Here is a 23,611-nt window from a genome sequence, read left to right as displayed (position 1 = left end):
CTTCTCCCCAGTCTTCCTCCAGACTCTGGCACCTTGATTTCCGAATGACATGCAAAACTGAGCAACAGTCCAGTGCTGCTTCTCTGTAGCCCAGGTCAGGCGCTTCTGCCGCTGTTTCTGGTTCAAAAGTGGCTTGACCTGGGGAATGCGGCACCTGTAGCCCATTTCCTGCACACGCCTGTGCACGGTGGCTCTGGATGTTTCAACTCCAGACTCAGTCCACTGCTTCCGCAGGTCCCCCAAGGTCTGGAATCGGTCCTTCTCCACAATCTTCCTCAGGATCTGGTCACCTCTTCTCGTTGTGCAGCGTTTTTTGCCACACTTTTTCCTTCCCACAGACTTCCCACTGAGGTGCCTTCATACAGCACTCTGGGAACAGCCTATTTGTTCAGAAATTTCTTTCTGTCTTACCCTCTTGCTTGAGGTTGTCAATGATGGCCTTCTGGACAGCAGTCAGGTCGGCAGTCTTACCCATGATTGCGGGTTTGAGTAATGAAACAGGCTGGGAGTTTTTAAAAGCCTCAGGAATCTTTTGCAGGTGTTTAGAGTTAATTAGTTGATTCAGATGATTAGGTTAATAGCTCGTTTAGAGACCCTTTTCATGATATGCTAATTTTTTGAGACAGGAATTTTGGGTTTTCATGAGCTGCATGCCAAAATCATCAGTATTAAAACAATAAAAGACCTGAAATATTTCAGTTGGTGTGCAATGAATCAAAAATATATGAAAGTTAAATTTTTATCATTACATTATGGAAAATAATGAACTTTATCACAATATGCTAATTTTTTTAGAAGGACCTGTAATAATCATGATAAATAAAGTAAATGAAAAATTAAAGTAAAAATCAACAGTTGTACTTCAAAATGACTTTTCTGTTTAGTCTTTTAACCTTTAAATTACAATTTTGAATATTGTGAAAACAGTCCTTTTCTCAGGCCAAACCATGTAAAGGAAAGCAGACCAGTACTGTAAACTGGTTCAAATGCAGTTCACTTGGTGACCTCCATGACCTGCAAAACAAGTTCTTTACCATCAATATACATGTTTGGACCAACAAAGTATCTGTGACGTCCTTGCTGCAGAGTCTTCTCAACAAGTGCCCAAAGTTTGTTTCTGCAACATGACATCATCGGTCAAAGTCCACTGTGACACATGCAGGTACCGAGATTTAAAGATGAACTCATCATCTTAGATTTTGTCCTAGTAAAAAAAAAAAAACTTGAGTTTAATCACAGCACTACTAAGACGTATATGTTGAAACTGGCGACAGATAGTGGGATTTGTTAGCTAACAACAAGCAGTGCTGGGCAGATTACTTGCAAATTGTTGTCCGTTGCTGATTACAAATTACATGATGCAAATTGTAGTTAGTAACGTAATCTAGATTACTCATTTTAGGTAATGTATTCAGACTACTTTTTGATTACTTTTGACCTAACTTGTTTATCACTTAGATCTGAATGGGATTATTGTGTGCCATATTGATATATATAAAAAAGAGAGAAAGAGAAAATATTTTCCTAAAATATTACAACATAAAATGCATTAAGTATTACATTATGACAGTGTTTCCCAAACTAATGTTAATCAAAAACTATGTGGGAAAAAGTTTAGAACTTGTGAAAAATGTTGGTAGACAGTTGACGGCACCCATTGACTTCCAGTAGGGAAAAAAAATACTGTGGAAGTCAATGGGTGCCGTCAACTGTTTGATTAACAACATTCTTCAAAATATCTTTTTTTTAGTTCAGAACAAAGAAACTCATACAGGTTTGGAATAACTTTAGGATTAGTAAATGATGAATTTTTGGGTGAACTATCTCTTTAATTTAAGGAGATAATCGTTTGTTTCACTCCCATTTTTCTCGTCTCTCCTATTAAATCCAGTCCCATCTGAAGTGAAGGTTGTGAAGTAAAATTATGCTGTCACATTTTGGCTAAAATGGAATGAAGCATCATGTGATTTTAAGACTTTTCCAGAATGCACTAAAAAGCATTTAGATACAATATTTTATACCGAATGTGTGTGCCATGTTTTTTTTTTGTTTGTTTTTTTGCATGCCACATTTATATTTTTTGAAGAGCTGCAGATATATTCAACTCAAGCCTTTGAGTTGTGATTTTTACTTATGTAGTTTTAGATCAAGAATTAGGCTATCACCATATGTTTAAAATAAATAATTTACATGAAAGATTTGGTGATATTTCTTGATATAATGTTTGGTGATATTTCTTGATATACTATTTCTCCTCTCCTTACTGTATCTTCTCTCAAACCTTCCTCCATGTGACTGGACCGCAGTTCTACCCATGGTAAGCTTTCAAAACCTCTACATGTTAATGAAAAATGGAAGGGAATGAATCATGCAGTATCTGTTTTGAAACGGATCAGGTTCTGAATTCTGATTGGATGAGCTGTTTTCACAAAAAAAATTGAAAAAAAAAATTTCAGACAGTGTCATTACTGACAATTTTTTGCCAATTAAATATTTCAGAACAAAACATAACTAAAAAACATTGACTTTAGAAATTGATTTTTTCTATATTATAGGGACAAAATGTCCCCGCAAAGATGGCAATATCCTAAATCCTTGTCCTTTTGGGGACATTTTTGGTCCCCATGAGGAAAACAGTTTATAAATCATATGATACTACCGGTAAGTTATGTTTTTTGAAAATCAAAGAATGCAGAAAGTTTTGTGTGATGGGTAGGTTTAGGGGTAGCAAAGGGTTAGTGTAAGGGGATAAAATATAGTTTGTACAGAATAAAAAAACCATAACATCTATGGAAAGTCCCCATAAAACACGAAAACACAATGTGTGTCTTTATTTATTTATTTGTTTGTTTGTTTGATCCTGTGGTGTTTTGAGTTAATAATGTCAATCCAGCCAATGACGTAAAGGAAAGTGTGAGGAAGTGCTTCGCCAACAGGAAGTTTAGCTGAAGTGTGTTTGTTTAGTTTCTGGAGCGATGGCGGAGAACATAGAAGGAGAGAGCGCTGGACTGGCGGAGAACAGGTCAGATAACTACACTATAACATCCAGTATGACGACGCTAGATGTATATTCACGCAGAAATTGGTGCTTATTCATAATTTAGCTATATAGCCAGCCTGTGTTATGGTGTGAGTGGTGGAAAAGTCCGCTGGCGCAGTTTAGCGCAGTTAGCATTTTTGCTAGCTTCTTAAACGTACTCTGTTTTTTTATTTATCTGCGTGAATAGTTCAAACTTTAAAACGCAAGCTAAGCAAAACTGTTCGCTTCCGAACAATGCACTAATTAAAACGAGAATATTTCCTGTTAGCAACTAATGGTGTGTTTGCAGCTGACGTGTTAGCTATGTCTGCTCTGCATGCTGACTTTAGCCCACCTGCTTGTTTGTGTACGACAGACGACAGTGGTCCTCTTTTTTTATGCCATACTTATTTTGTTTGTTTAATTTGTGTTAAAATTAGCACTGACTGAATAGAGAAACAGATGAGATTCAGTTTAATGTCCGTAGGGGTTGATCAAAATCTTAATTTACGATATCTATCTATCTATCTATGATATACCCAGTCTTCAGCCCTCTAACTTAATGCTAAAAAACTACTGACACTAACCTATCCACTGTGCACAAAAAAACTTGACAACCAAGAACAGAAGACATATACTTATTCATACTTATACAGTCCTGATGATAATACTGTGGAAAACCAAGTACAACAACAAAAAAAACTCTTATCGTGTGCAACTATAGTTATTCTCTTATTGTATACAAAATTATATTTAAAAAAAACTTTATGAAGCGAAATAATTATTAGTTGTGTCTTAAGCCCCTTTCACACAGTGTTTGATTCCAGAAATTGCCATAGAATTGCTAGAGTGCCTTCTGTGTGAACGCACACACGTCCCAAGATGGGGACCTAGTAACGTTCCTGGGATCAGTCCCGGTCGGAACGTGCCCTGTGTGAACAAAAGGCAGAACCACTGCCGCAAGGGGTGTGTCATAAATCTAGGAACTTATTTAGATAATATCCCTAGACAACAATTTTGTTGTAGAGCTTTTAGTGTACTTAGTAGTGGTTTTGCATATTGGTAGTTACTGATTTTTGTTCTGATTTTGTTTTCTCCTCAGTATGGTGTTACGTTTTCGTAGCCCTGCTCCACCACCCAGCGCAGTTTTGCGAGGACCTCCTCCATTACTACGACCCCCACCTCCGCCCTTCGGCATGATGAGAGGACCCCCACCACCCCCTTTTGGTAGACCACCGTTTGACACCAGTATGCCACCTATTCCCCCACCTGGAGCTATGCCCCCACCCATTGGACCCCCACACCTGCAGGTAGGAATTATTACAAAAATACGATATTATATGTGCACTAAATGTTACTTTCAATCTCTGATAGTGTCCGATCTCTCACAGTCTCTAATAGTCTAAGATTGTCTTTTTCACAGAGGCCACCGTTCATGCCCCCACCCATGGGAAACATGCCTCCTCCTCCCGGGATGATCTTTCCACCTGGAATGCCTCCATCACCAGGAACGACTTCAAGTTTGACTAGTGATGACATCTGGGTAGAGAACTCCACACCAGAAGGAAAGGTACTGAATGTTACTCGCCGATAGCTCTATTTTTCATTGCGTTTGTAAATATGATATTTTAATATAATAATTTACATCATTATTATAGTATTTTAAATGTAATCTTTTATTTCATATTGGGTGGAAAAACCAAAGGAATATAATCATATCAGTTGGCTTAATTCGTTGAGCAAATATTTCCTTCAGTTATTTTCATGCCCAATTAAGCCTGTTTAAATGTATTGTACAAGCTTCTCGTTCTGTTCTGTTCTATATTTCATCTACAGCGCACATTTAGAGCCGCTCCAGTGCAGTGGCACAGTAATCACATGACATTTTCCTGTGATAATGTAGGGAACCACTTATACAAAAATGCGTAACAGTTCATGTTTTTACTTAGGCTGCAATTTAGTTTTAATCCAATAGAAGTGTGTGTGCTGAGTAAGCTCAGATCAGAAATCAATTGCATGCAACAGAAGTGTCTGTCTCTGTCTTTTTCTCTCTCTCTCTCTACCATCAAGTAACGCTAGTAATGTGTGTATCGTTTTACTTTCTATGCTATTCAAATATCTGACTGAACTACAAACATTCCAGCAATGTCTTTGAGAAAAGGGATATACCCGAGCGTCCGAGCGTCTATGCCGTTGTGTGCTCAATCCACTTAGCGTGCTTCACTTATCAGTAGCCACACAGGCATAACTGTTGCATTTATGCTTAACGTTCTATTAATTGCATACATTTATACCATGGTCTGTCGTAATACTCTTTTCTGATTTGCTGGAAGTTGTGCAGTAAAACCTTTTAATACAAATGACCCCAGGTCATAGCTTCAAAATAGCTTCACTTCTGAATCGCTACAATATATTTCTCAGCAACGAGGGGGTTACATCGCTTTTTTGAAGTAATTAAACTCACAGCTTTGTTGTTAATGGAGAGAGAGGCGCTGAACTGACACAGGTATGCATCTCTCATCTCTCTCGATTAATTCATTCATAATAAATGCGCTAATTCATTCATTCAAAATGTAATCTTACCGCACTACTTTATCTCTTTATCTTTATCTACTTTATCTCTGTGTAAGGCTAGATCTAACAAGTCGTAACTGACGAAAATTAGACAATTTTACCCTTCCTGATAAATATTGCACTGCAAACATCAATAACCACTTTAAGTTGTCAATTCTGGCAAATGACCATGGTATAAGCGTTATAATCAATGGCTAGCTGTGCATTAAACGATTTTAATTCACTTCGCGTCGGGCGGTTCTTTGCCTCCACGGCTCTTACTTCACTGACATTTTAAATCTCCATAGCTCTGCTTGTTCTGTTGTCTGTGTTTGTCTGGACACAAACACTGTACTGTACAAATGCTACGTGGTATTGGGTTTTTGTTATCCGAGCATTTACAAATACACAAGCCCAGTATCAGGTCCGATACTGGTATCAGTGCATCCCTAATACACACACATCTTTCAGAAAAAAATTTTTTTTTTCAATCAAAAATGAAATGTTGATTATTAGACTTACACACTATAGATGTGTAAAACCTTTGCCCAAGTCAGTTAAAATTGTCTTGTTGAAAAAAAAAAAACATAAGTTGCATCGACCACATTGTATTACATTTTAGAAATTATCTAAATACCAATAAATAAAACATTTAAGAACATTATACTTTAAGTTTGATGGTAGAAAAAATAAGTATAAAATAAACATACATTTTCATTACAAACGGCAATTTAATAACGGCAAGCCTAAAAAAAACTCTTATTCGGCACGAATCCAAACGCGTGCTCTTTGTGCATGTTTTGCATGCTTGACTTTAATTACATTATATAAGTTGCAGCATGTCTCAGATTAAAAAACTACTTATATTCTGGAAAATATGGCATATTCACTTTTTTTTTAAAACCTTTTATAGCACTTGCTAGTTAATCTGAATGGTTGGACAACTAGTCAACCATCCTGACCCAGTCCTAGCATTAGCGTCCTAGGACTTTTGAAACCTTTCTACTATGCTCTTCCAGGTGTATTTCTATAATGCTCGGACACGCGAGTCGGCCTGGACCAAACCAGAGGGAGTGAAGATCATCCAGCAGTCAGAGCTCAATCCTCTAATGGCAGCTCAGTCTGGAGGAGCTGCAGCCGCTCCTGCTTCTACTGCAGCTAGCAGCGCTGCTACGGTTGTGACCGACCCGGTCTCCACCCAGAGCATGTCCCCCTCAAACACCCTCAGCTCCAGTCCCGACCCCAGCACCAGTCCGGCCCCCAATGCCTCTCAAACCTCCACCAGTGAGTATTAAACACAGAGGATGAGCTATGAATCATGTAATGGCCTGTTGTTCTCAACTTGGGGTTCCTGAGGGAACTGCCGGGGGTTTAATTAAATTAAATATAAAATTAAAATAAATAAATGTTTCTGTATAATTAATTAGGGATCGACCGATATGTATTTTTTAGTGCCGATACCAATTTTTTTCCCATCAGCCTTAGCCGATGACCGATACGGGCTGCCGATTTTCTTGAGCCGATATTTGGAGCCGATACATTTTGCTCCCTCAATTTACATCATAAAAATGACATGATGTTAACAAATGTTACAGGTCTCAATTTAATAAAAGTAACATTTATTTAACGTAAAAAAAAAATCAATATTTAACAAATAGTAAAAACATGTGAGGTAGAACAAGTAGATAAACAATATTTAACAAATATTAAAAACATGAGGTAGAACAAAAAAAAGTTCACTGCTGAAAATAAATATTTAAGCATAAATAAAATAATTACACTATTGCACACAGTAGCAACCAGCATAATAAAGTGCACAGTGCACACTGTACTTCATTTTAAAAGTAACGAACTATTTACTGCCATGGTTTACATTTTTCTACATAAAATAAAATGAGCATGTCTAGTCTCTAATATCACTGCGATGGCGAGGGAGACACACACCACACGCGTCCAAACCTCAGCCAGGTGGTCGCTGAATAAATCTCCCACAAAAAGCACGGAACAACGTTGGTATTACTTAATCCTATGACCAGTGTTCGTAACAGCTACCGTGCGCATACTAGGGCTGTCAAAATTGCTCAAATGGCGTTTGTATATTCCCTCTAAAAAACATATTTGAACATATCGTCGTGCATTTGGTCAATGACGCGCATTACGTCAATAACAGGACAAATTAATACAAAGAGACATAACTACTAGTATTAAGTAGCTTATTTGAGTTTAAACATATTTGACAACGTATTACTACAAAAAAAAAACGAGTAAATCAACTAATGGCCAAGACCGCAGAGCTCACTCTGGCTCGCCCGGACTCGCAGGCGCACTCTCTCTCTCTCTCTCGCACTCACCCTCACGCTCTCTGCGCATACCGGTTTAAATGAACAACAACAAACAAATGTTGAGTGCTGATCAAGAGTTTTGTGCAAGCAATTTAAGGTATATAGCAGGCTTCATTCAGTGATTGAAACAAATACATTAATTGAAGTTTCACAGAGTGCTCCGAGCGAGCTGTGCTGTGGTAACGTTAGTCTGCTACCGTGGGCGTGTTTTTCCACATTCGAATATTAATTTTCACCTTCAAAATTCAGTTTTTTTAAACTATTCGAATATATATTCGTATTTAGAATATTCATTGACAGCCCTAATGCATACTGAACGGATAGCCTACAGCTATTTGCAGCTCCCTAAATACAATGGCAAGCAAGCAGTTTTATAGACGAGTCCATTCGCGTTTTCCATTTGGACCCACAAACTTGCTTAGCTATATAGTTGCAACCACATAACAGTTATAGAGCAACGTGTTTCCATTTTCAAAGTGTTTGACAATATTTCAGCAGTCAAACAGTTAAAAGATGCTTTGAAAGTTTAAAAGTTACCGTTATCTTGAAGCGCAGGTTGCACTCTGCTAGTGGGGGAGGGACAGTGCAGGGTCTGCACATGAACTGCAGCGTCTCCAGCAGCACAGAGCATGCCTCTGGACGCCTGTCTATAAATAATGCCGGGAAAAAACTATCGGCGAACGCAGCAGCCGCGTATCGGCCGATTCCGATACACGTAAAAAACGCAAATATCGGCCCGATATATCGGCTGGCCGATATATCGGTCGATCACTATAATTAATCAAACTAAAACTTGCAATACCATCTTATTTTTAATGTAGGACAACCCTCGACACACATCTTGGCAAAAGAATCCCCATTAACTAGTAAATGTTTGTTTAATCGCCAGACATATATATATATATATATATATATATATATATATATATATATATATATATATATATATATATTTATATGTATAGTCCTATATGTATATCTCCACCAAATCAACTTATCTTCGGAAAATTGCTTTATACATTAAGATGCATTCATATGTGATATAATCTGGAAGCAAAACCGCTACACTTTTAACATCAGTCAATAAAGCTTTTTTTTTCTTAAGCTATTAGAACTAAAACGTGGTACCATGTATGAACAAAACTGCATATTTGTCATTTTAACAGAACTTAGGGCTGCTGGTGCTTGAAACGTTGGTCATTCAGTGTTTGTAAAAAAAAAAACCTAACTAATTCTGATAAGATAATATTACTACTAATTCTACTACTAATAACAATATAAAACACGCTAAGGTCTTATGAGCTGCTGGGTTAATGAATATTAATTACGTCTGCGTTCGCTAAAACTGATTTGCTGAAATCAAAAGGAGGACGGTAATAGGTAAGCGCTTGCGCATTAGTTCCACCCACTACTGAAGAAACCAGCAATGGCTTCTGCTTGTTCTTAAAGGCTGAGTAATTCTTAATGAACTCTGTTCTGACAGAAAACAAGTTTGTAAACCCCTGATTTAAAAGATTGGTAGTACTCATGACAAATATGATCAATCTTTAATGTTTTGTTGATATCTTTAATCACTCATCCATTCTTTCCCTTTGCTTTGTTGTTCTTGTAGCGTCTGTTTCTGAGATGCCTCCAGTGGCCTCTACTCCTCCTGCTAGTGTAGGAGTGACCCCTGTTGCTGTGGTCAGTGTTCCTGCAGTAACCCCTACAGTCACTGCAGTGCAGACCATGCCACTGTTACATCAGAGTCTCCCTCCTGGCCTGTCTGTGGGCCAGCCAGCTACTGCTATCCCAGCATTCCCCCCGGTCATGGTACCACCATTCAGAGTGCCTCTCCCTGGCATGCACATCCCACTGCCTGGTACGTAGAAATGAATTTCTTCTTGAAAGTTAGCCAAACAAGCCCGCCAATATAGAGGTGAGAACCATTTCAAAAAGGCTAAAATGTGTGCAATATATCCCTTAAATTCTGTCGCTGTCTATGGTGGCCTCATTGAGCAATGTAATAACGTTGCACTATATTGTTCTTATATCTAAATTTATAAAACTGTGCGCCCGTGAGAGACCCGAGAGTGAGTGAAACAACAATTTGGGTTTCAATATATCTCCAAAAAGGACAGATAAGACTACCAGGAGTTTATGCAAGCTGACTGTACACTAGAATCACTCCCGGTACTGCGAACAGCAAAAAAAACACCTGAATGCACCTGTAAGAACACCTGAATGCACACTGTTAGATTTTAGACTGTTTATAGTCAGGTAAACAACACGTAGCAGTGTTACGTCACCATTCGTTCCCCAAGTCCGTGGAAAAACATTGACGTTTGCCCGGCTGAGGAACTGTCCGGGTTCAGCACAGGAACGTAAACAACGTCAGTGGAAAAGGGATAACAGACAGGGCTTAGATTAAGCCAGGATTAGTTCAGTTATGGCCTAAGTAGCTTTTGTAAATGTGTTTTAGGAAAACAAAATTACTGGTGTGTAATATGCTGTGCATCTTGAGACAAAACAATGGCACTGACATATTTTAAGATTCAATTAAAAACTGCTCACACATGCATTTTAGTCTGGGACTAGGCTTAAGTCTTGTCTGTGAAACCAGGGGATAGTGTTGTATATGGTGCTTTCTGGTATTTGAGTTGGTGTAGACCGCAATAGAAACTAAATTAGTGGACTTGAATTACTCAATAACCAGTAGATGGCGCCCTCCTCTTACAAAGTGATGTTGACAGGCTGCCTACACTTACACTCAGTGTTGCACACAACAAATATGAGGACATTTTAAAATTATGATTTCCAATCATTGAAAATTCATGGAGATTACAATCTTAAATCATGGAAATTTCTACAATGTATACAATTTTCTGCTTTAAAATGTAATGGTCACCTATTCAGGGCCTATCTAGATATTATTATTATTATTATTATTATTATTTTGTCATGATATAATTTATACTAATACTAGTTCAGTTTTTGACACCCCTTGGTTCCAGTTTTGGTACCATAGCAAAAAGTATTAAAGTATTTAAAGCTGCAGTCTGTAGTTTTTCCTCTTTGTCGCCATCTCTGTTCGAAATCTGCAATTGCAGTTATTTGCGGAATTATCAACTTTACGTGGGTTGTGCCTCATCATTGAATCCAATGTTTTGAGGAGAGTGTGCGGCTGTCAGTCACCGCGCCGGTGTGGATACTGTCATTCAATCAGGATCACAGAATCTACTTTTTGGAAGTATAACCAACATAAGAATTTTCCCCGGAAAATATCATCTGAACAAGCAAGTAACATCCACTTTTGTTCTGAACAACTAAGGGAAAAAAAGTATTGCAGTAAATCGCGCTGATTAAATCTAACGATCGCTTATCATATCACGTCAAACCGTGCAAATTATACTTTGTTCTCAAATTCTTAATGTTAACAACATCAGCATTGCGTGACTAGATTTAATGCCGTTACGATATTTGTCCTTGTTTTCGCATTGGCCCGGTTGCAGTCTCTTTTTCTGTAGCCACTCCGAAGTCTTTTGCATTTTACAGCGGGTGAATCTGTTGTCACTGGCGATAGTCGTTTGAACCTTTCTGGATCCGCCATCAAATTGATAAGTTTAATTATATCAAGTGCTGTGAGAAAAGGCTATAAATCTCCTCCTCCAACATCCTCACACGCAATATAGCCTACTAGCCGAGACTCTTTCTTTATGTGTACAGATGTGACGTAATGACGCAAAGACGTTATTGATTTTTTTTATGTAAATAAAAACAATTAAAAACATTGTTACAAGCTTACCGTTTTGAATCGAGCTAAGGCAAGCAGAGAGTTTTGAACACTGGCTGGTTATGTACTTGCTCAAATTTATTTTGGATAATTTTTAACCCAAAAAAGTTACGAACTGCAGCTTTAACTGTTTGAAAAAAATAATAATAAATATATATCTAGCATGTTGCTTTCAAATATTTTTAATTTATAAAATATAGCTTTAAAAAGTTAGTAATAAAAGGAACACCACAAGGAAGAACAAAGAAACATCCATTTTTAATTCCAAGGATTATTATCCAGCCTGAAAATCCACCCCAGAAATCTCAATAACATTAGTTTTATCATTATTCTTTCATGAAAATTCAAAAGATGTGGAAACCCTGTAATATTTTCTTGAGGTTTGATCTGCTGAATGCAAATTTTTCATTTGCAGGGATGCCAGGGATGGCCCCACCTCTTGTACCCATGATGCATCACCAGCTAGCTATCACTGCAGCTCCTGCACATCTAATGGGGACCCTTTCACTTCCTGAATGGTCTGAGTACAAGACGGCTGATGGGAGGATCTACTATTACAACAATCGCACACTGGAGTCCACCTGGGAAAGACCTGCTGAGCTAAAAGAGAGAGGTAAGCCTCGTATCTTTTTTTTTTATTTTTATTTTTTACTTGACTATAGTTACACTTGACCATTAACATTTGTCAATTCAACATGTCGGTTTAGCACAGCGAGTCAATGTTATTTTCAGAAATATTACTTTATTTGTCTGAACAGATAAGAACAGTGACAAGGCTAAACATGGCCATAACCATGCTGATTCAGTTTTAAAGGATATAGACATGGAAGTCAAATCTGACTTTGGCAATTTTAAAGAGGTAAGTGTGAAGTGTGCAAGTGATTTAGACTTGTTTTGAGGATTTAGGAAACTTTATTGATAATGTTTTGATGTTGTAGTTGCCCAGGGAAGAAGATATGACTGAGGAGGAAAAAGCAGCACAGAAGGCTAAACCTGTTGCCACAAACCCAATTCCCGGTACTCCCTGGTGAGCCTTTTCGTCTCTTCAGTGATTAAGTCTTTAAAGGCCCCCTGAAATCAAAATTTAAGTTTTTTTAGCTGTTAGTATGAATATGTTGGCCTTAATGTTATGAATAAGCTGGTGTGTTCCAAAACAATGACAATTGCATTTAGGAGATAAAACCATTCAAAACGTAGTCTCTCACTTCCGCCAAAATGGATCACGGATTTTTATGACATCCCCGCGGACTTCAGCTTCTCATCACAACTTCTGTCCAATCAAATGCTCTGTAGAATCTAAAGCGTTTGTTGTGTGTACGGTTGCTCAAACGCTCAAGTTTTATTCCGTTTTCCAACTGTACGTTGGTTAAAAAATGAAATGGCTAGAATTTATTCACACATCCACTATTGAATCCAACATATCATCAGCGCTCGGATTCGCTTCCATGGTGCTGTCAAGTAAGAATTGGAGACTGTGAGGTGAACTAAACACTATTGGCTGTTTGAAAAGGGAACGGAGGAGCCATTCAATATGTCTCGCCTTAGCTTCCTGTTTCAGTGGAAATTACATCAACGCATCATACAAAGCTGCGCGTTCCAAGGCACTTCAGTGGGCCTTTAATGTAAAGTCTTTAATGTAAAGTTACAGTAAAAATGATACATATTTGTGTTTTTTAGGTGTGTGGTCTGGACTGGAGATGACCGTGTGTTTTACTACAACCCCACCACACGACTGTCCATGTGGGACCGACCTGAGGAGCTGGTGGGCCGTGCTGATGTGGACAAATACATTCAAGAGCCCCACCACAAAAGGGGCCTAGATGACAGCAAGAAAATAGGTAAAACGCACTGTGACACTGTGATTTGCACTGCATAAATTCTCAGCTTGCTTGTAAACTTTGATTCTTGGTCCAGAGTACAGTAACACACAGCAAAAGACACACTCTTTTATTTCTCACAGCAGGTTTCATCAAAGAGGAGATTGAAACAGCCATAGAGGATACACTGGACGATGAGCCTTCTAAGGCTAAGAAGAGAAAGTAAGTAGAATCGGCTCTCAGCAGGAACCATAAGGGGCCGAGCACTCACCCCTGCAGAACACCTAACTTTTGTATTATACAGAAGAAACTAGAAGCATCACGGAAACTTTATTTCTAATCATATGAAGAGAAAAGGAAATGAGGCTGCTTCCGTTTAGGCCCTGAGCCTGATACATGTTGAATGGACTGTTTTATTTCACAGTTAAACAAATTGTCGGCGCTTTTTTTTTTTGCACCCAATGCTGACTTGTCTTAGCAGTGGTAATCTTTAGTTTGGGTCTTTGAAAAGTGGTGACTCCATAACGTTTACCAAATCAAATCAGTCACTGTTTCCCATCAGTGCCCTTCACGCCTGCCTCCCCCTGACCCCAAACAGTGGTCCTGTTGCACTGGGGACTATTTTTCAGGGAACGCTTCTAAGCTCTGGCGATGCCAACGTGGGCCTCCAAGGTAACCCACCTTGTTTGACCTCTCTCTAGCCTCCATTAGGCAAACCCCAGTGAACAAATCAAAACTTCAGACCTTCAGTGATGTGTATTAATGTAATAAAAGGTTTTGGGATTTGTTTTCAAGAACCGAAAGCAAAAATACCAATATGTTTGTACTTGACTCTGTAGTCTTCCTTTCAAAACGCAAAATAACTCGATGCAAGGATCGCATGAATAATGCAGTCCTTAGACTTTAAACACACCTTCTCAAATACAAATAAATTAGTTTAGTAGGGCTATCAAAGTAACGCATTCTGTTAATTAAGCATGCTTTAATAAATATACACTTAGTTTGTTTCGACATGAACTTTTATGAAATATGACTAATCACAACAGTTTCATTCTGTTTTGAGCAATATATTTTCTATCCTTAAAAAGAACCAAATGCATTGTGTTAACTACAAAAAGTTTAGAAGATTTAAATATTTTAATCGATTGACGGCTCTAGTAGATAGATTACAGTTCGATAGAAATGTCAATTCTCTCAATTTAAGAGAAAAATCTTTTCTGAAATGTTCTCCCTTACACTCTTCCTCTTCTCTCTGACAGGAAGGACGATGTGAAGGAGGCTGACGCAGAGAAAGACGCGGCCATGGAGGCCGAACTGAAGGCCGCTCGTGATCGGGCCCTGGTGCCCCTGGAGGCCCGCATGAACCAGTTCAGGGACATGCTGCTGGAGAGAGGGGTAAAACACTTCAATCCAACGCAATACTCTAACCAGCTCTGTAATGTTAGACACATAAATCTGAATGGAAGCCCATCAAGGTACAATCTTAAGTTCATTCTTGTTACTATTATTCTTTAATATTATGTAATCTAGTCTTAAATTCCTTTCTGCTCATTCTGTCACTCCCGTTTTCTTACCTGTTATTTCTGAATTGCTTTAAAGTCGTGTTAAATGATGTGCTTGACTATAGGGATGGGTGGTATGATCAAAGTATTTATATTACAGTGATTAAATTGTGATTACTCTATACATCATAAGAGTTATTCTGGAAATTCAATGACAAAAAATTGGATATTTAACAAGCATTACTAAGTCTGAAATCGGCCCATATATGCTCATTCACGATTTCCTAAATTTGTCCACTAATTTAGTCCAGTTGGTGTACAAGGGAATGAAAATAAGTGAATTTGGATGAATGCGTTGGAAAGACTGACGCTTTTGCGTAGTTTTTGCTTTGTCAATGGAGGAGAACCTTCTGTAGTACAGGGAGATTTCAGATATAAAAATGGTGACTTTGGTTATTAAAATCAGATGATTTCCTATTGATTCAATAGAAAGTGTAGGAATAGCAATATAGCAGTGCTATATATTTTTATTTATTTTTTTAAGCTTCAAGTTAATATTATATGTGTGTGTGTGTATATATATATATATATATATATATATATACACACAGTTACAGTGTCAAATTAAATCTGCTCCCATTATAATCAACTAGATATGGTATCTAGATGCTGGTCTGGTCAGTTGTTTTTTTATTATGCTATAGATATACAGCAATATATATGGTATAGCAGGATTTATTCATGTTTACTGTTGCATATAATTTGTAAGATATAATGTATGGCTGAATGTACATTCATCCGCTTATTGCATGGCTTTTCACCACATAGCTAAACAACTGGACAAAATATTGATTTGAGTTTAATTTTTTTAACTCCCTTATATTAAACCGGTAATGAACTCGAAGCTTCTGTGAAGAAAAACAGTTCATATCAAGCTAATATGTACAATAATGATGTACAATCGTACCTCATATTATAAGGCTTTTCACCAAATAAATAATTACTAGACATAAAATATTGATATGAATTGAAACGGTTTTAAAATCATACCCTTTTATTATAATTGGTTAAAATGTAAAAAAAAATATATATATATATATTGGCAACAAGATTACAGTACCTTTGATACTGAAGTCCTCCAGTTTTGATTTTAATAGTCGATTAGTGAGACTCAAGATGGCATCAGTTGAGTTAGAATCAAACAAGAGAGAGCGAGTTAACAGTGTGATACAAGAGATATGAAAGAATCAAACACGTGGATGAGCCGTGTGTTCTACAGCAGAGCTAATACTGACGAATCAAGAGTCATACCACCCAGTCCTACTTGACAGTAGTGTTCGTGCCCTCTCTGTTCACTGTTCATACTAGAACCTCTATCTGTGATTTATTTTAAAAAATAGTACTTATTTGGCATTTCAAGCAACTATTGAGTAATGGATAAGTTTGTACTTTGTGTTGCTTGATTTTATTTTTCATCCATATCTATCAGTGTTTTGCGGTAGTGTAATAGTAGGTGATTTGATGTAGATTTGTGTATCATTGTAATTTTGTATGTTGTTAAAGGAATGTTGTGGGTTCAACACAAGTGACGTTTGTATGTATGTCACATATGATGATTAACTTGAATGAAGTGTTGTTTTAACATTATTGGATGATCTGTTCGTTGGTAAGCCATCTTTCTGCCCACTTCATACCTGCAGGTTTCAGCTTTTTCCACTTGGGACAAAGAACTGCACAAGATTGTGTTTGACCCTCGATATTTGCTGCTCAACCCCAAGGAGAGGAAACAGGTGAGAGTGTTTGCTGGTTTGCTGAATGAGCACAAGTGAGCAGCTTTGTGAATTTGTCTCCATTCACTGTGCAGGTGTTTGATCAGTATGTGAAGACTCGTGCTGAAGAAGAGAGGAAGGAGAAGAAGAATAAACTCATGCAGGCTAAAGATGACTTCCGAAAGATGATGGAAGATGCCAGATTTCACATTAGGTCTGTTTTAATTAGGGTCTGCTACTTTTAATAAAAGTCTGCTTTGATCTGCTGATATGCATCTTAATACCAAGTGTGAACAGATTAGATTGACAGACTAAAATGTCACGTGTTAATTTCCCTTTTAGGACCACATTCAGTGAGTTTGCAGCAAAACACTCCAAGGATCCTCGTTTCAAGGCCATCGAGAAGATGAAGGACAGAGAAACCATGTTCACAGAGTTTATGGCGGCCTTGAGAAAGAAGGACAAAGACGACTCCAAAAACAAAGTGGAAAAGGTCTGTCGCCGGCCTCCCACAACCACCCTGAAATCACCACTTGCATTGAAAGGAAGTCAGAAGTGCTGTTGAATTGAACCATATTCTGTTAAGCTCTGACAACTTGTGTTTCTGGCTGCAGGTGAAACAGGATTTCTTCGATTTGCTGTCAGACCACCACGTGGACGTCTCTCAGCGCTGGAGCAAAGTGAAGGACAAGCTGGAGACGGACCAGCGCTACAAAGCAGTGGAGAGCTCAGCTGCTAGAGAAGAACTGTACAAACAGTATGTGGAGAAGCAGGCGAAGGTCAGAAGGATGGTCTTATTGTGTATGAGTCATTAGGACAGGGCAGAAACCACTTTTATCGTGACACAACCAAGGCAACTTGGACGTGGAAACATTTTAACCAATAATATCATAGCACATATGATGAGAAACGTCCGCGTGTCTTTGTGTTGTGTAGAACGTGGATGCGGATGCGGAGAAGGAGCTGGAACGGCAGGCTCGCATCGAGGCCAGTCTGAGGGAGAGAGAGCGGGAAGTGCAGAGAGCTCGATCTGAACAGACCAAAGAGATCGACAGAGAGAGAGAGCAGCACAAACGAGAGGAGGCCGTCCAGCACTTCAAAGCTCTCATGTCAGATATGGTCAGTGCTGGCTCACTCTGAAAAATTATATTTCTAATTGTACATTGTATTAAATATACATTTTCCTCAATTTTTTTGTTCTCTTGTGTGTTCACATATAGGTACGGTCAACGGATGCTTCCTGGTCTGAAACGAGGCGCAACCTGCGTAAAGACCACCGGTGGGAGTCGTCATCTCTGCTGGAGAGACATGAGAAGGAGAAACTGTTTGAAGAACATGTGGAGGCTCTTACCAAGAGGAAGAAAGAACATTTCAGGCAGCTGTTGGATGAGACCTCTATGGTGAGTCAAGGGTCACAACAAGAATATTTATATAATATCAATATATTGTTATATACATTATATAATAATAATAATTCTCATCCTAGAATAAATATGTTATTATTAGTATGTTATTATACAGGCATATAGTAACAATATTAATATATTGTTATTATATACTTCTATACTTAGAATTATTTAGTAACAGTATAAATATGTAATGTATATAATACTTACTGTTACTATATGCTTGTATAATAACAACATCAATATATTATTATATACTTAGAATTATATTATATAATTATGATATACTTAGAATTATTATTATATACTTATTTAATAACAACATCAATATATTATTATATACTTAGAATTATATAATATAATTATGATTTACTTAGAATTATTATATATTTGTTTAATTATATCAGAATTATATTATATAATTCTAAGTATATAATAATATATTGATGTTGTTATTAAATAAGTATATAATAATAATTCTAAGTAAATCATAATTATATTATATAATTCTAAGTATATAATAATATATTGATGTTGTTATTAAATAAGTATATAATAATAATTCTAAGTAAATCATAATTATATTATATAATTCTAAGTATATAATAATATATTGATGTTGTTATTAAATAAGTATATAATAATAATTCTAAATTATATATATATATATAGATTAGTCAGTGTATTGTTGTATGCTTTATTTTATTATAATAACTAATCAAAGTATAAATATATACATTTTATATATAATAATTATTGTTATATGCTTATAATAACACATATGTTGTTGTTATAATTAATTTTATTTATATAAGTATTATATGCTTATATAATGTATGTATGTACACACATTACTATGATAATGTTATAATTATTATAGAAAATTAATACTAATGTTCACATGTACCAAAATGATTTGGATAAAAGGGTCTGCTAAATAGATAAAGTTTTGAAAATTTTCCAACGTAAAAAGTTTAGTCGAACCTTTTTGTTAATAGAGGTTTTGTATCTGAACAAAAAAAAGGACAAGAGAGATGGATGTTATGATTCCCTATTTAACGGACGTTTAAATTTGAGTATCAAATGGATTCTTAAGACCTTAAATGTGTATCTGTGGGTTGTCCATGTGTTCACGCTGCTTCTGTAACTATTTAATCATAGATCACCTTAACCACCACATGGAAAGAGGTGAAGAAGATCATCAAAGATGACCCACGCTGCATCAAGTTCTCCAGCAGTGATCGAGTGAGTTCAATTATTTGGTTGTCATATTGACTTTTTTTTGCCTTGGCATCAACTTTTTGAAACGTTCACTCTTTCACCTTCTAGAAGAAACAGCGGGAATTTGAAGATTACATAAAGGACAAATATATCACAGCCAAAGCTGACTTCCGAACTCTCCTGAAAGAAACCAAATTCATCACGTATAGGTATGCACATCAGTTTCATTTTCAAAAATGGTAAATATTTTGAACACAGTCCTACAGGTTTGTGATGGCATGAGTAAATAAATGACAGATTTGTATTTAAAATTAACGTAACTAGCCTCATTAGCAACATTTAAGCATCTAGAATTTAAACTTGGTCACTTTTAAAGCTGTCAAGCTTGTGTTCTCTGTAGATCACGGAAGCTGATCCAGGAGTCAGACCAGGCCCTTAATGACATTGAGAAAGTCCTTCAGAATGATAAACGTTACCTGGTCCTAGACTGCGTCCCGGAAGAGCGCCGCAAACTCATCATGTTCTACATCGAGGACCTGGACCGCCGGGGACCCCCTCCACCCCCCACAGCCTCTGAACCCAGCCGCCGCTCCACAAAGTGAAGCCGTAGTGGACTTCAGAGGACTGAGCATGAGCCTGCACTCATCACAGCACATCATGTCAATCTTCTCAAACTGTGCAAGATGATTCCCTGTACGGCCACTAGCTGTAGGCTAGCACAAGGCAGATTGTCAATCAATGAACTTCGGTGGTCAGGCAGGGAATGCGTTTGTACGTGTCACACTGCAGCCTCTTGTGAGCATCAATTGTAGCAGGCTAATATGGCAGGTCAGTGCAGAAAGGGTGTGAAATAAGTTGTGTACCCTTCAGTACATGTGTATGTGAAGTTTCGAAAAGTGGTTTGATTTGGGCTTGTTGCTATTTCTATGTAGACTGGAAATAAATGCAATCTTTTTGTTTTGTTTTTTAGCACTTGTGTTCTGATCTCGTCTTTCTCGGGCCATGAAATCAAATACAAAATGTTCCTCTTGATTTTTATTAAATTTCTCCTTTTCTTTATAAAATTAGAACAAAAAGCAGAACATTAGTACATTTGCTACATCAGTTTTACACCATTCCTTGTTTGTTGCATCAGTCAACCCTGAAGTTGGGTTTTGATGATGCATGCACCTTCATGAAGTAAACTGAGAAATGAAAATAAGCTGATTACCTCAGCAGCCACAACAACATATTCAATTATCAAAGCCTCTGTCCTGCCAAGGGGTGAGAATCAGATGTAGGCTGAATACTGACTCACTCGAAAAGGCCCTTTCACATGACTCAATGTTCCCTAATCCATTGCATGCTACACAGCATGGTGTCAAGCTGTGTAGCATGTGTTTCACGCAAATTTGACTTTTAACTGTTGAAGCATATCCAATGATTGCATGACATTACATGAATGATGCCAGCAAGATGGAAGAGGCTGAGCCTCTGCTCAGACTTCAAATGCATATCATGACATTCAGAGGAACACATTCAAGTTTTTTCTTTCTTTCAAAGCATGACTTTTTTTCTACACTAAACACATTTTGGTTGCGTTCACTATTTTCATTTTGTACATTTCCTCTTTCTTGCTACCTAGCAACATCCTTCCATGAAGGGCATCTACAACGCTTCTCGTGACGGTTAGAGCGGTCAAACCCTGACACGAGTCATGTGAAAGGGCTATCAGCTACATTAAAAGTAAAACGATCCTCTCTGTATTGCTGTGCATAACCAATAAACCTACAGAGAGGAAGAAGATTTGAAGTAATTAAAAACAAAAGCAGTCCAACAGCCAGTGTCATTGTCCGTGGTTTGCGACGCACCTTCAAGTTTCGTTTAGTTCGATTCAGTGCAGCATCAAATCTGCTGTAAAGGCAAAGCTCATCTAGATGTTTCTCACGTTCAATGCTAGTGAGTCCAACCTTTCCACTCTCAAGCCATCTAGAGAAATGGCGCCTTTTGTCGCTGTGATAACTGGAGACATCAGAGCTACATGCTAGTTGACCTTGTCCTGAAATATGTAGAGGTTGTTGGTGGCAGCCACAGCAATGATGTTCTCGTAGGGGTGCCATGCGGTGTGTAGGATCTTCTTACTGAAGTCCAGACTGTCCACACTGATTTCGTCTTTCCGACGCTTGCCGCCAACACAAACTTTGCGTGGCTTGAGGATGGCTCTGGGTTTGCTGTTCTCCCGCGAGGCCTCGAGAGTCACATCACGCTTAGTGTTCCGATCGAACATACGGAAGAAATTGTTGTAGGAGCCTGTCATTAGGACACTAATGGGAAAGGAAAAGGACAATTATTAGTTCTTATTACCTGACATCAGCCATATACAGTCCGAAATCAATGAGCAAAACCTGATTGTTTTTGACCAGGGATTTGTCCAATCCTGCTCCTGGAGGGACACCTTCCAGTAGAGTTTTCCTCCAACCCTAATTAAACGCATCTGAACCACTAATCAAGGTTTTCAGGATTACTCGAAAGCTCCAGGATACAGCTAAACACTGGAATGTGGACATCCAGGAGGAGGACTGGACACACCTGCTTTTGACACACCTGTCAGTTCCATTCCAGACACATTCAAACTTGTCGAAGATGCAGTCGTTTTCGTACAGAGAGCATAGCTTACTCCTAAGGTAGTCATGGACCTGTCAAAGAAAGAACCGAAAGCAGAGACGATCAGTACCTTGCGGAGTATTTGACTGAAAATGACAAGACTTGTTTATGGCGTCATCATAAACGCCGACTGTAAAAAATGACTGCAGTCATTGGTCATGGTCTAATCTGCAGAGCCAGTACCTGGTATGTTTCCAAAGGCTTGCTCTCCATGTTCACATCCCACACCTTCACTGTGAGATAGTCACGAGTCATCAAGTAGCGTCCACTGTGGCTGAATTTCACATCTGAGATGGAGGAGATGATCTCTGAGAAGAAGGAGCGATTACTGGGGTCTTCTGGTTCCTCAAATACTGATAGGGAGAAACAATAAGATACAGATGAGTAAATATTTCAGGAGCATAGTTGAGGCCTTGATCTTGTGGCCTTTGTCTGAATCTCATTACTTGGTGTTTTGGTCTGGATCTTGGTGTAGGTTTAGGGCAGGGGTGCCAAACTCAGTTCCTGGTGGGCCACAATCCTACAGAGTTTAGTTCTAACCCTGCTCCAACACAAATACCAGTAGGTCAAATAAGCCTGATGGACTGGATTAGCTGGATCAGGTGCGTTTAATTAAGGTTGAAGCTGTGGCCCCTTTTGACACCCCTGGTTTAGAGTCTAAGGCCCTGTCCACACGGACACGGGTATTTTTATAACCGTGATTTTTTTTACGCGGTTCGGCCACACGAAAAAAGACTGAAACCGAACATTTTTGAAAACCCCTGCCAGGGTGAGGATTTTCAGAAACGCCGGTTACAGTGTTGTCGTGTAGACAGTGAAACCAGGGTTTTTGCCTTGCGACGTCAGAGTGTGCGCTGTTATCCGCTTTGTTTGACGTCAGATTTGCGCTTCTGATTGGCCAACGTGGCTTTACGGTTAAGGGTTATATCGCCACCTGCTGGCGTGGCATGCTCTTGACCGCGCGTTTTTGCGTTTTCATGTAGACGGAGACCGAGCATGTGTGGACGGGATTTTTTTTTTAAAACGCTGTAGGAAAAACTCCGGTTATAAAAATACCCGTGTCTGTGTGGACAAGGCCTGAGATAAGACTAAAGTCATTTCCAGCATCTTATGCCCGGTACGCATTGTACGATTTTGGGCTGTCCCAGACGAACAATGACCAATCGTGGTGATTTCAATGGGCGTGGCTGCTAAATGGTGGTCCTACGTCGTACAGTGATGAGAGAGGTTCAAAGACAATCGTTGTCACGGTCTTGCGACCAAAGACAGACTGCGATCATTTTCTGATTCTGACAGTGTCAGAAATTTTGCATGATCATCTCACAGTGTGTTTGCTGATATGATCTACGTCTACTGACTATGAACATGAAATGCTATAGCAGGGGTGTTCAATCCTGCTCCTTGAAGGCCTCCTATTTCCCTAATCAAACACACCTGTATCAACTCATCAGCTTGTTAATTATAGACTCTGAAATGGGTGTGTCAGATAAGTGAGATATTCAGGAGGTCTGGTCGTGACCCCAACTCTGAGAAATGTCATTCTGCTTTAAACCCTATTTGGTTTAAA

The 23,611-nt window shown here is 38.3% G+C and overlaps 2 protein-coding genes across 5 annotated transcripts in view; one reads left to right on the top strand and one right to left on the bottom strand.

Annotated features, from left to right (window-relative positions):
- The first annotated feature begins 2,921 nt into the window (after window positions 1-2,921).
- On the top strand, window positions 2,922-20,050 carry tcerg1b (transcription elongation regulator 1b (CA150)). 2 transcript variants are annotated; one of them, XM_056262229.1, is made up of 20 exons: window positions 2,922-3,022; window positions 4,122-4,329; window positions 4,443-4,589; window positions 6,592-6,856; window positions 9,527-9,775; window positions 12,102-12,299; window positions 12,445-12,545; window positions 12,625-12,713; window positions 13,364-13,524; window positions 13,650-13,725; window positions 14,763-14,898; window positions 16,706-16,795; window positions 16,870-16,988; window positions 17,117-17,267; window positions 17,389-17,553; window positions 17,711-17,893; window positions 17,995-18,174; window positions 19,342-19,425; window positions 19,510-19,610; window positions 19,802-20,050. In XM_056262229.1, the coding sequence occupies exons 1-20, from the start codon at window positions 2,976-2,978 to the stop codon at window positions 20,001-20,003; spliced, it is 2,952 nt and encodes a 983-aa protein (XP_056118204.1). In that variant the 5' UTR covers window positions 2,922-2,975; the 3' UTR covers window positions 20,004-20,050. The 2 variants fall into 2 exon arrangements, with proteins under 2 accessions (XP_056118204.1, XP_056118203.1); XM_056262228.1 differs by having other exon boundaries at window positions 13,647-13,725.
- An 863-nt stretch (window positions 20,051-20,913) lies between these two features.
- The window catches only part of LOC130095495 (serine/threonine-protein phosphatase 2A 55 kDa regulatory subunit B beta isoform), a 70,201-nt gene continuing 67,503 nt past the window's right edge, over window positions 20,914-23,611 (bottom strand). For all 3 annotated transcript variants that reach the window (XM_056262241.1, XM_056262242.1, XM_056262243.1), the window contains exons 7-9: window positions 22,228-22,397; window positions 21,985-22,076; window positions 20,914-21,704 (exon numbers count right to left, since the gene is read on the bottom strand). In XM_056262241.1, the coding sequence (XP_056118216.1) occupies window positions 21,425-21,704; window positions 21,985-22,076; window positions 22,228-22,397 (542 nt within the window). In that variant the 3' untranslated portion in view covers window positions 20,914-21,424. The remainder of the gene's footprint in view (window positions 21,705-21,984; window positions 22,077-22,227; window positions 22,398-23,611) is intronic.

This window comes from Rhinichthys klamathensis, unplaced genomic scaffold, assembly GCF_029890125.1.
Source record: "Rhinichthys klamathensis goyatoka isolate OS25496 unplaced genomic scaffold, OSU_Roscu_1.1 h1tg000191l_1, whole genome shotgun sequence".
NCBI classification, from domain to species: Eukaryota; Metazoa; Chordata; class Actinopteri; order Cypriniformes; family Leuciscidae; genus Rhinichthys; species Rhinichthys klamathensis.
This window is presented reverse-complemented; position numbering and strand designations above follow the sequence as displayed.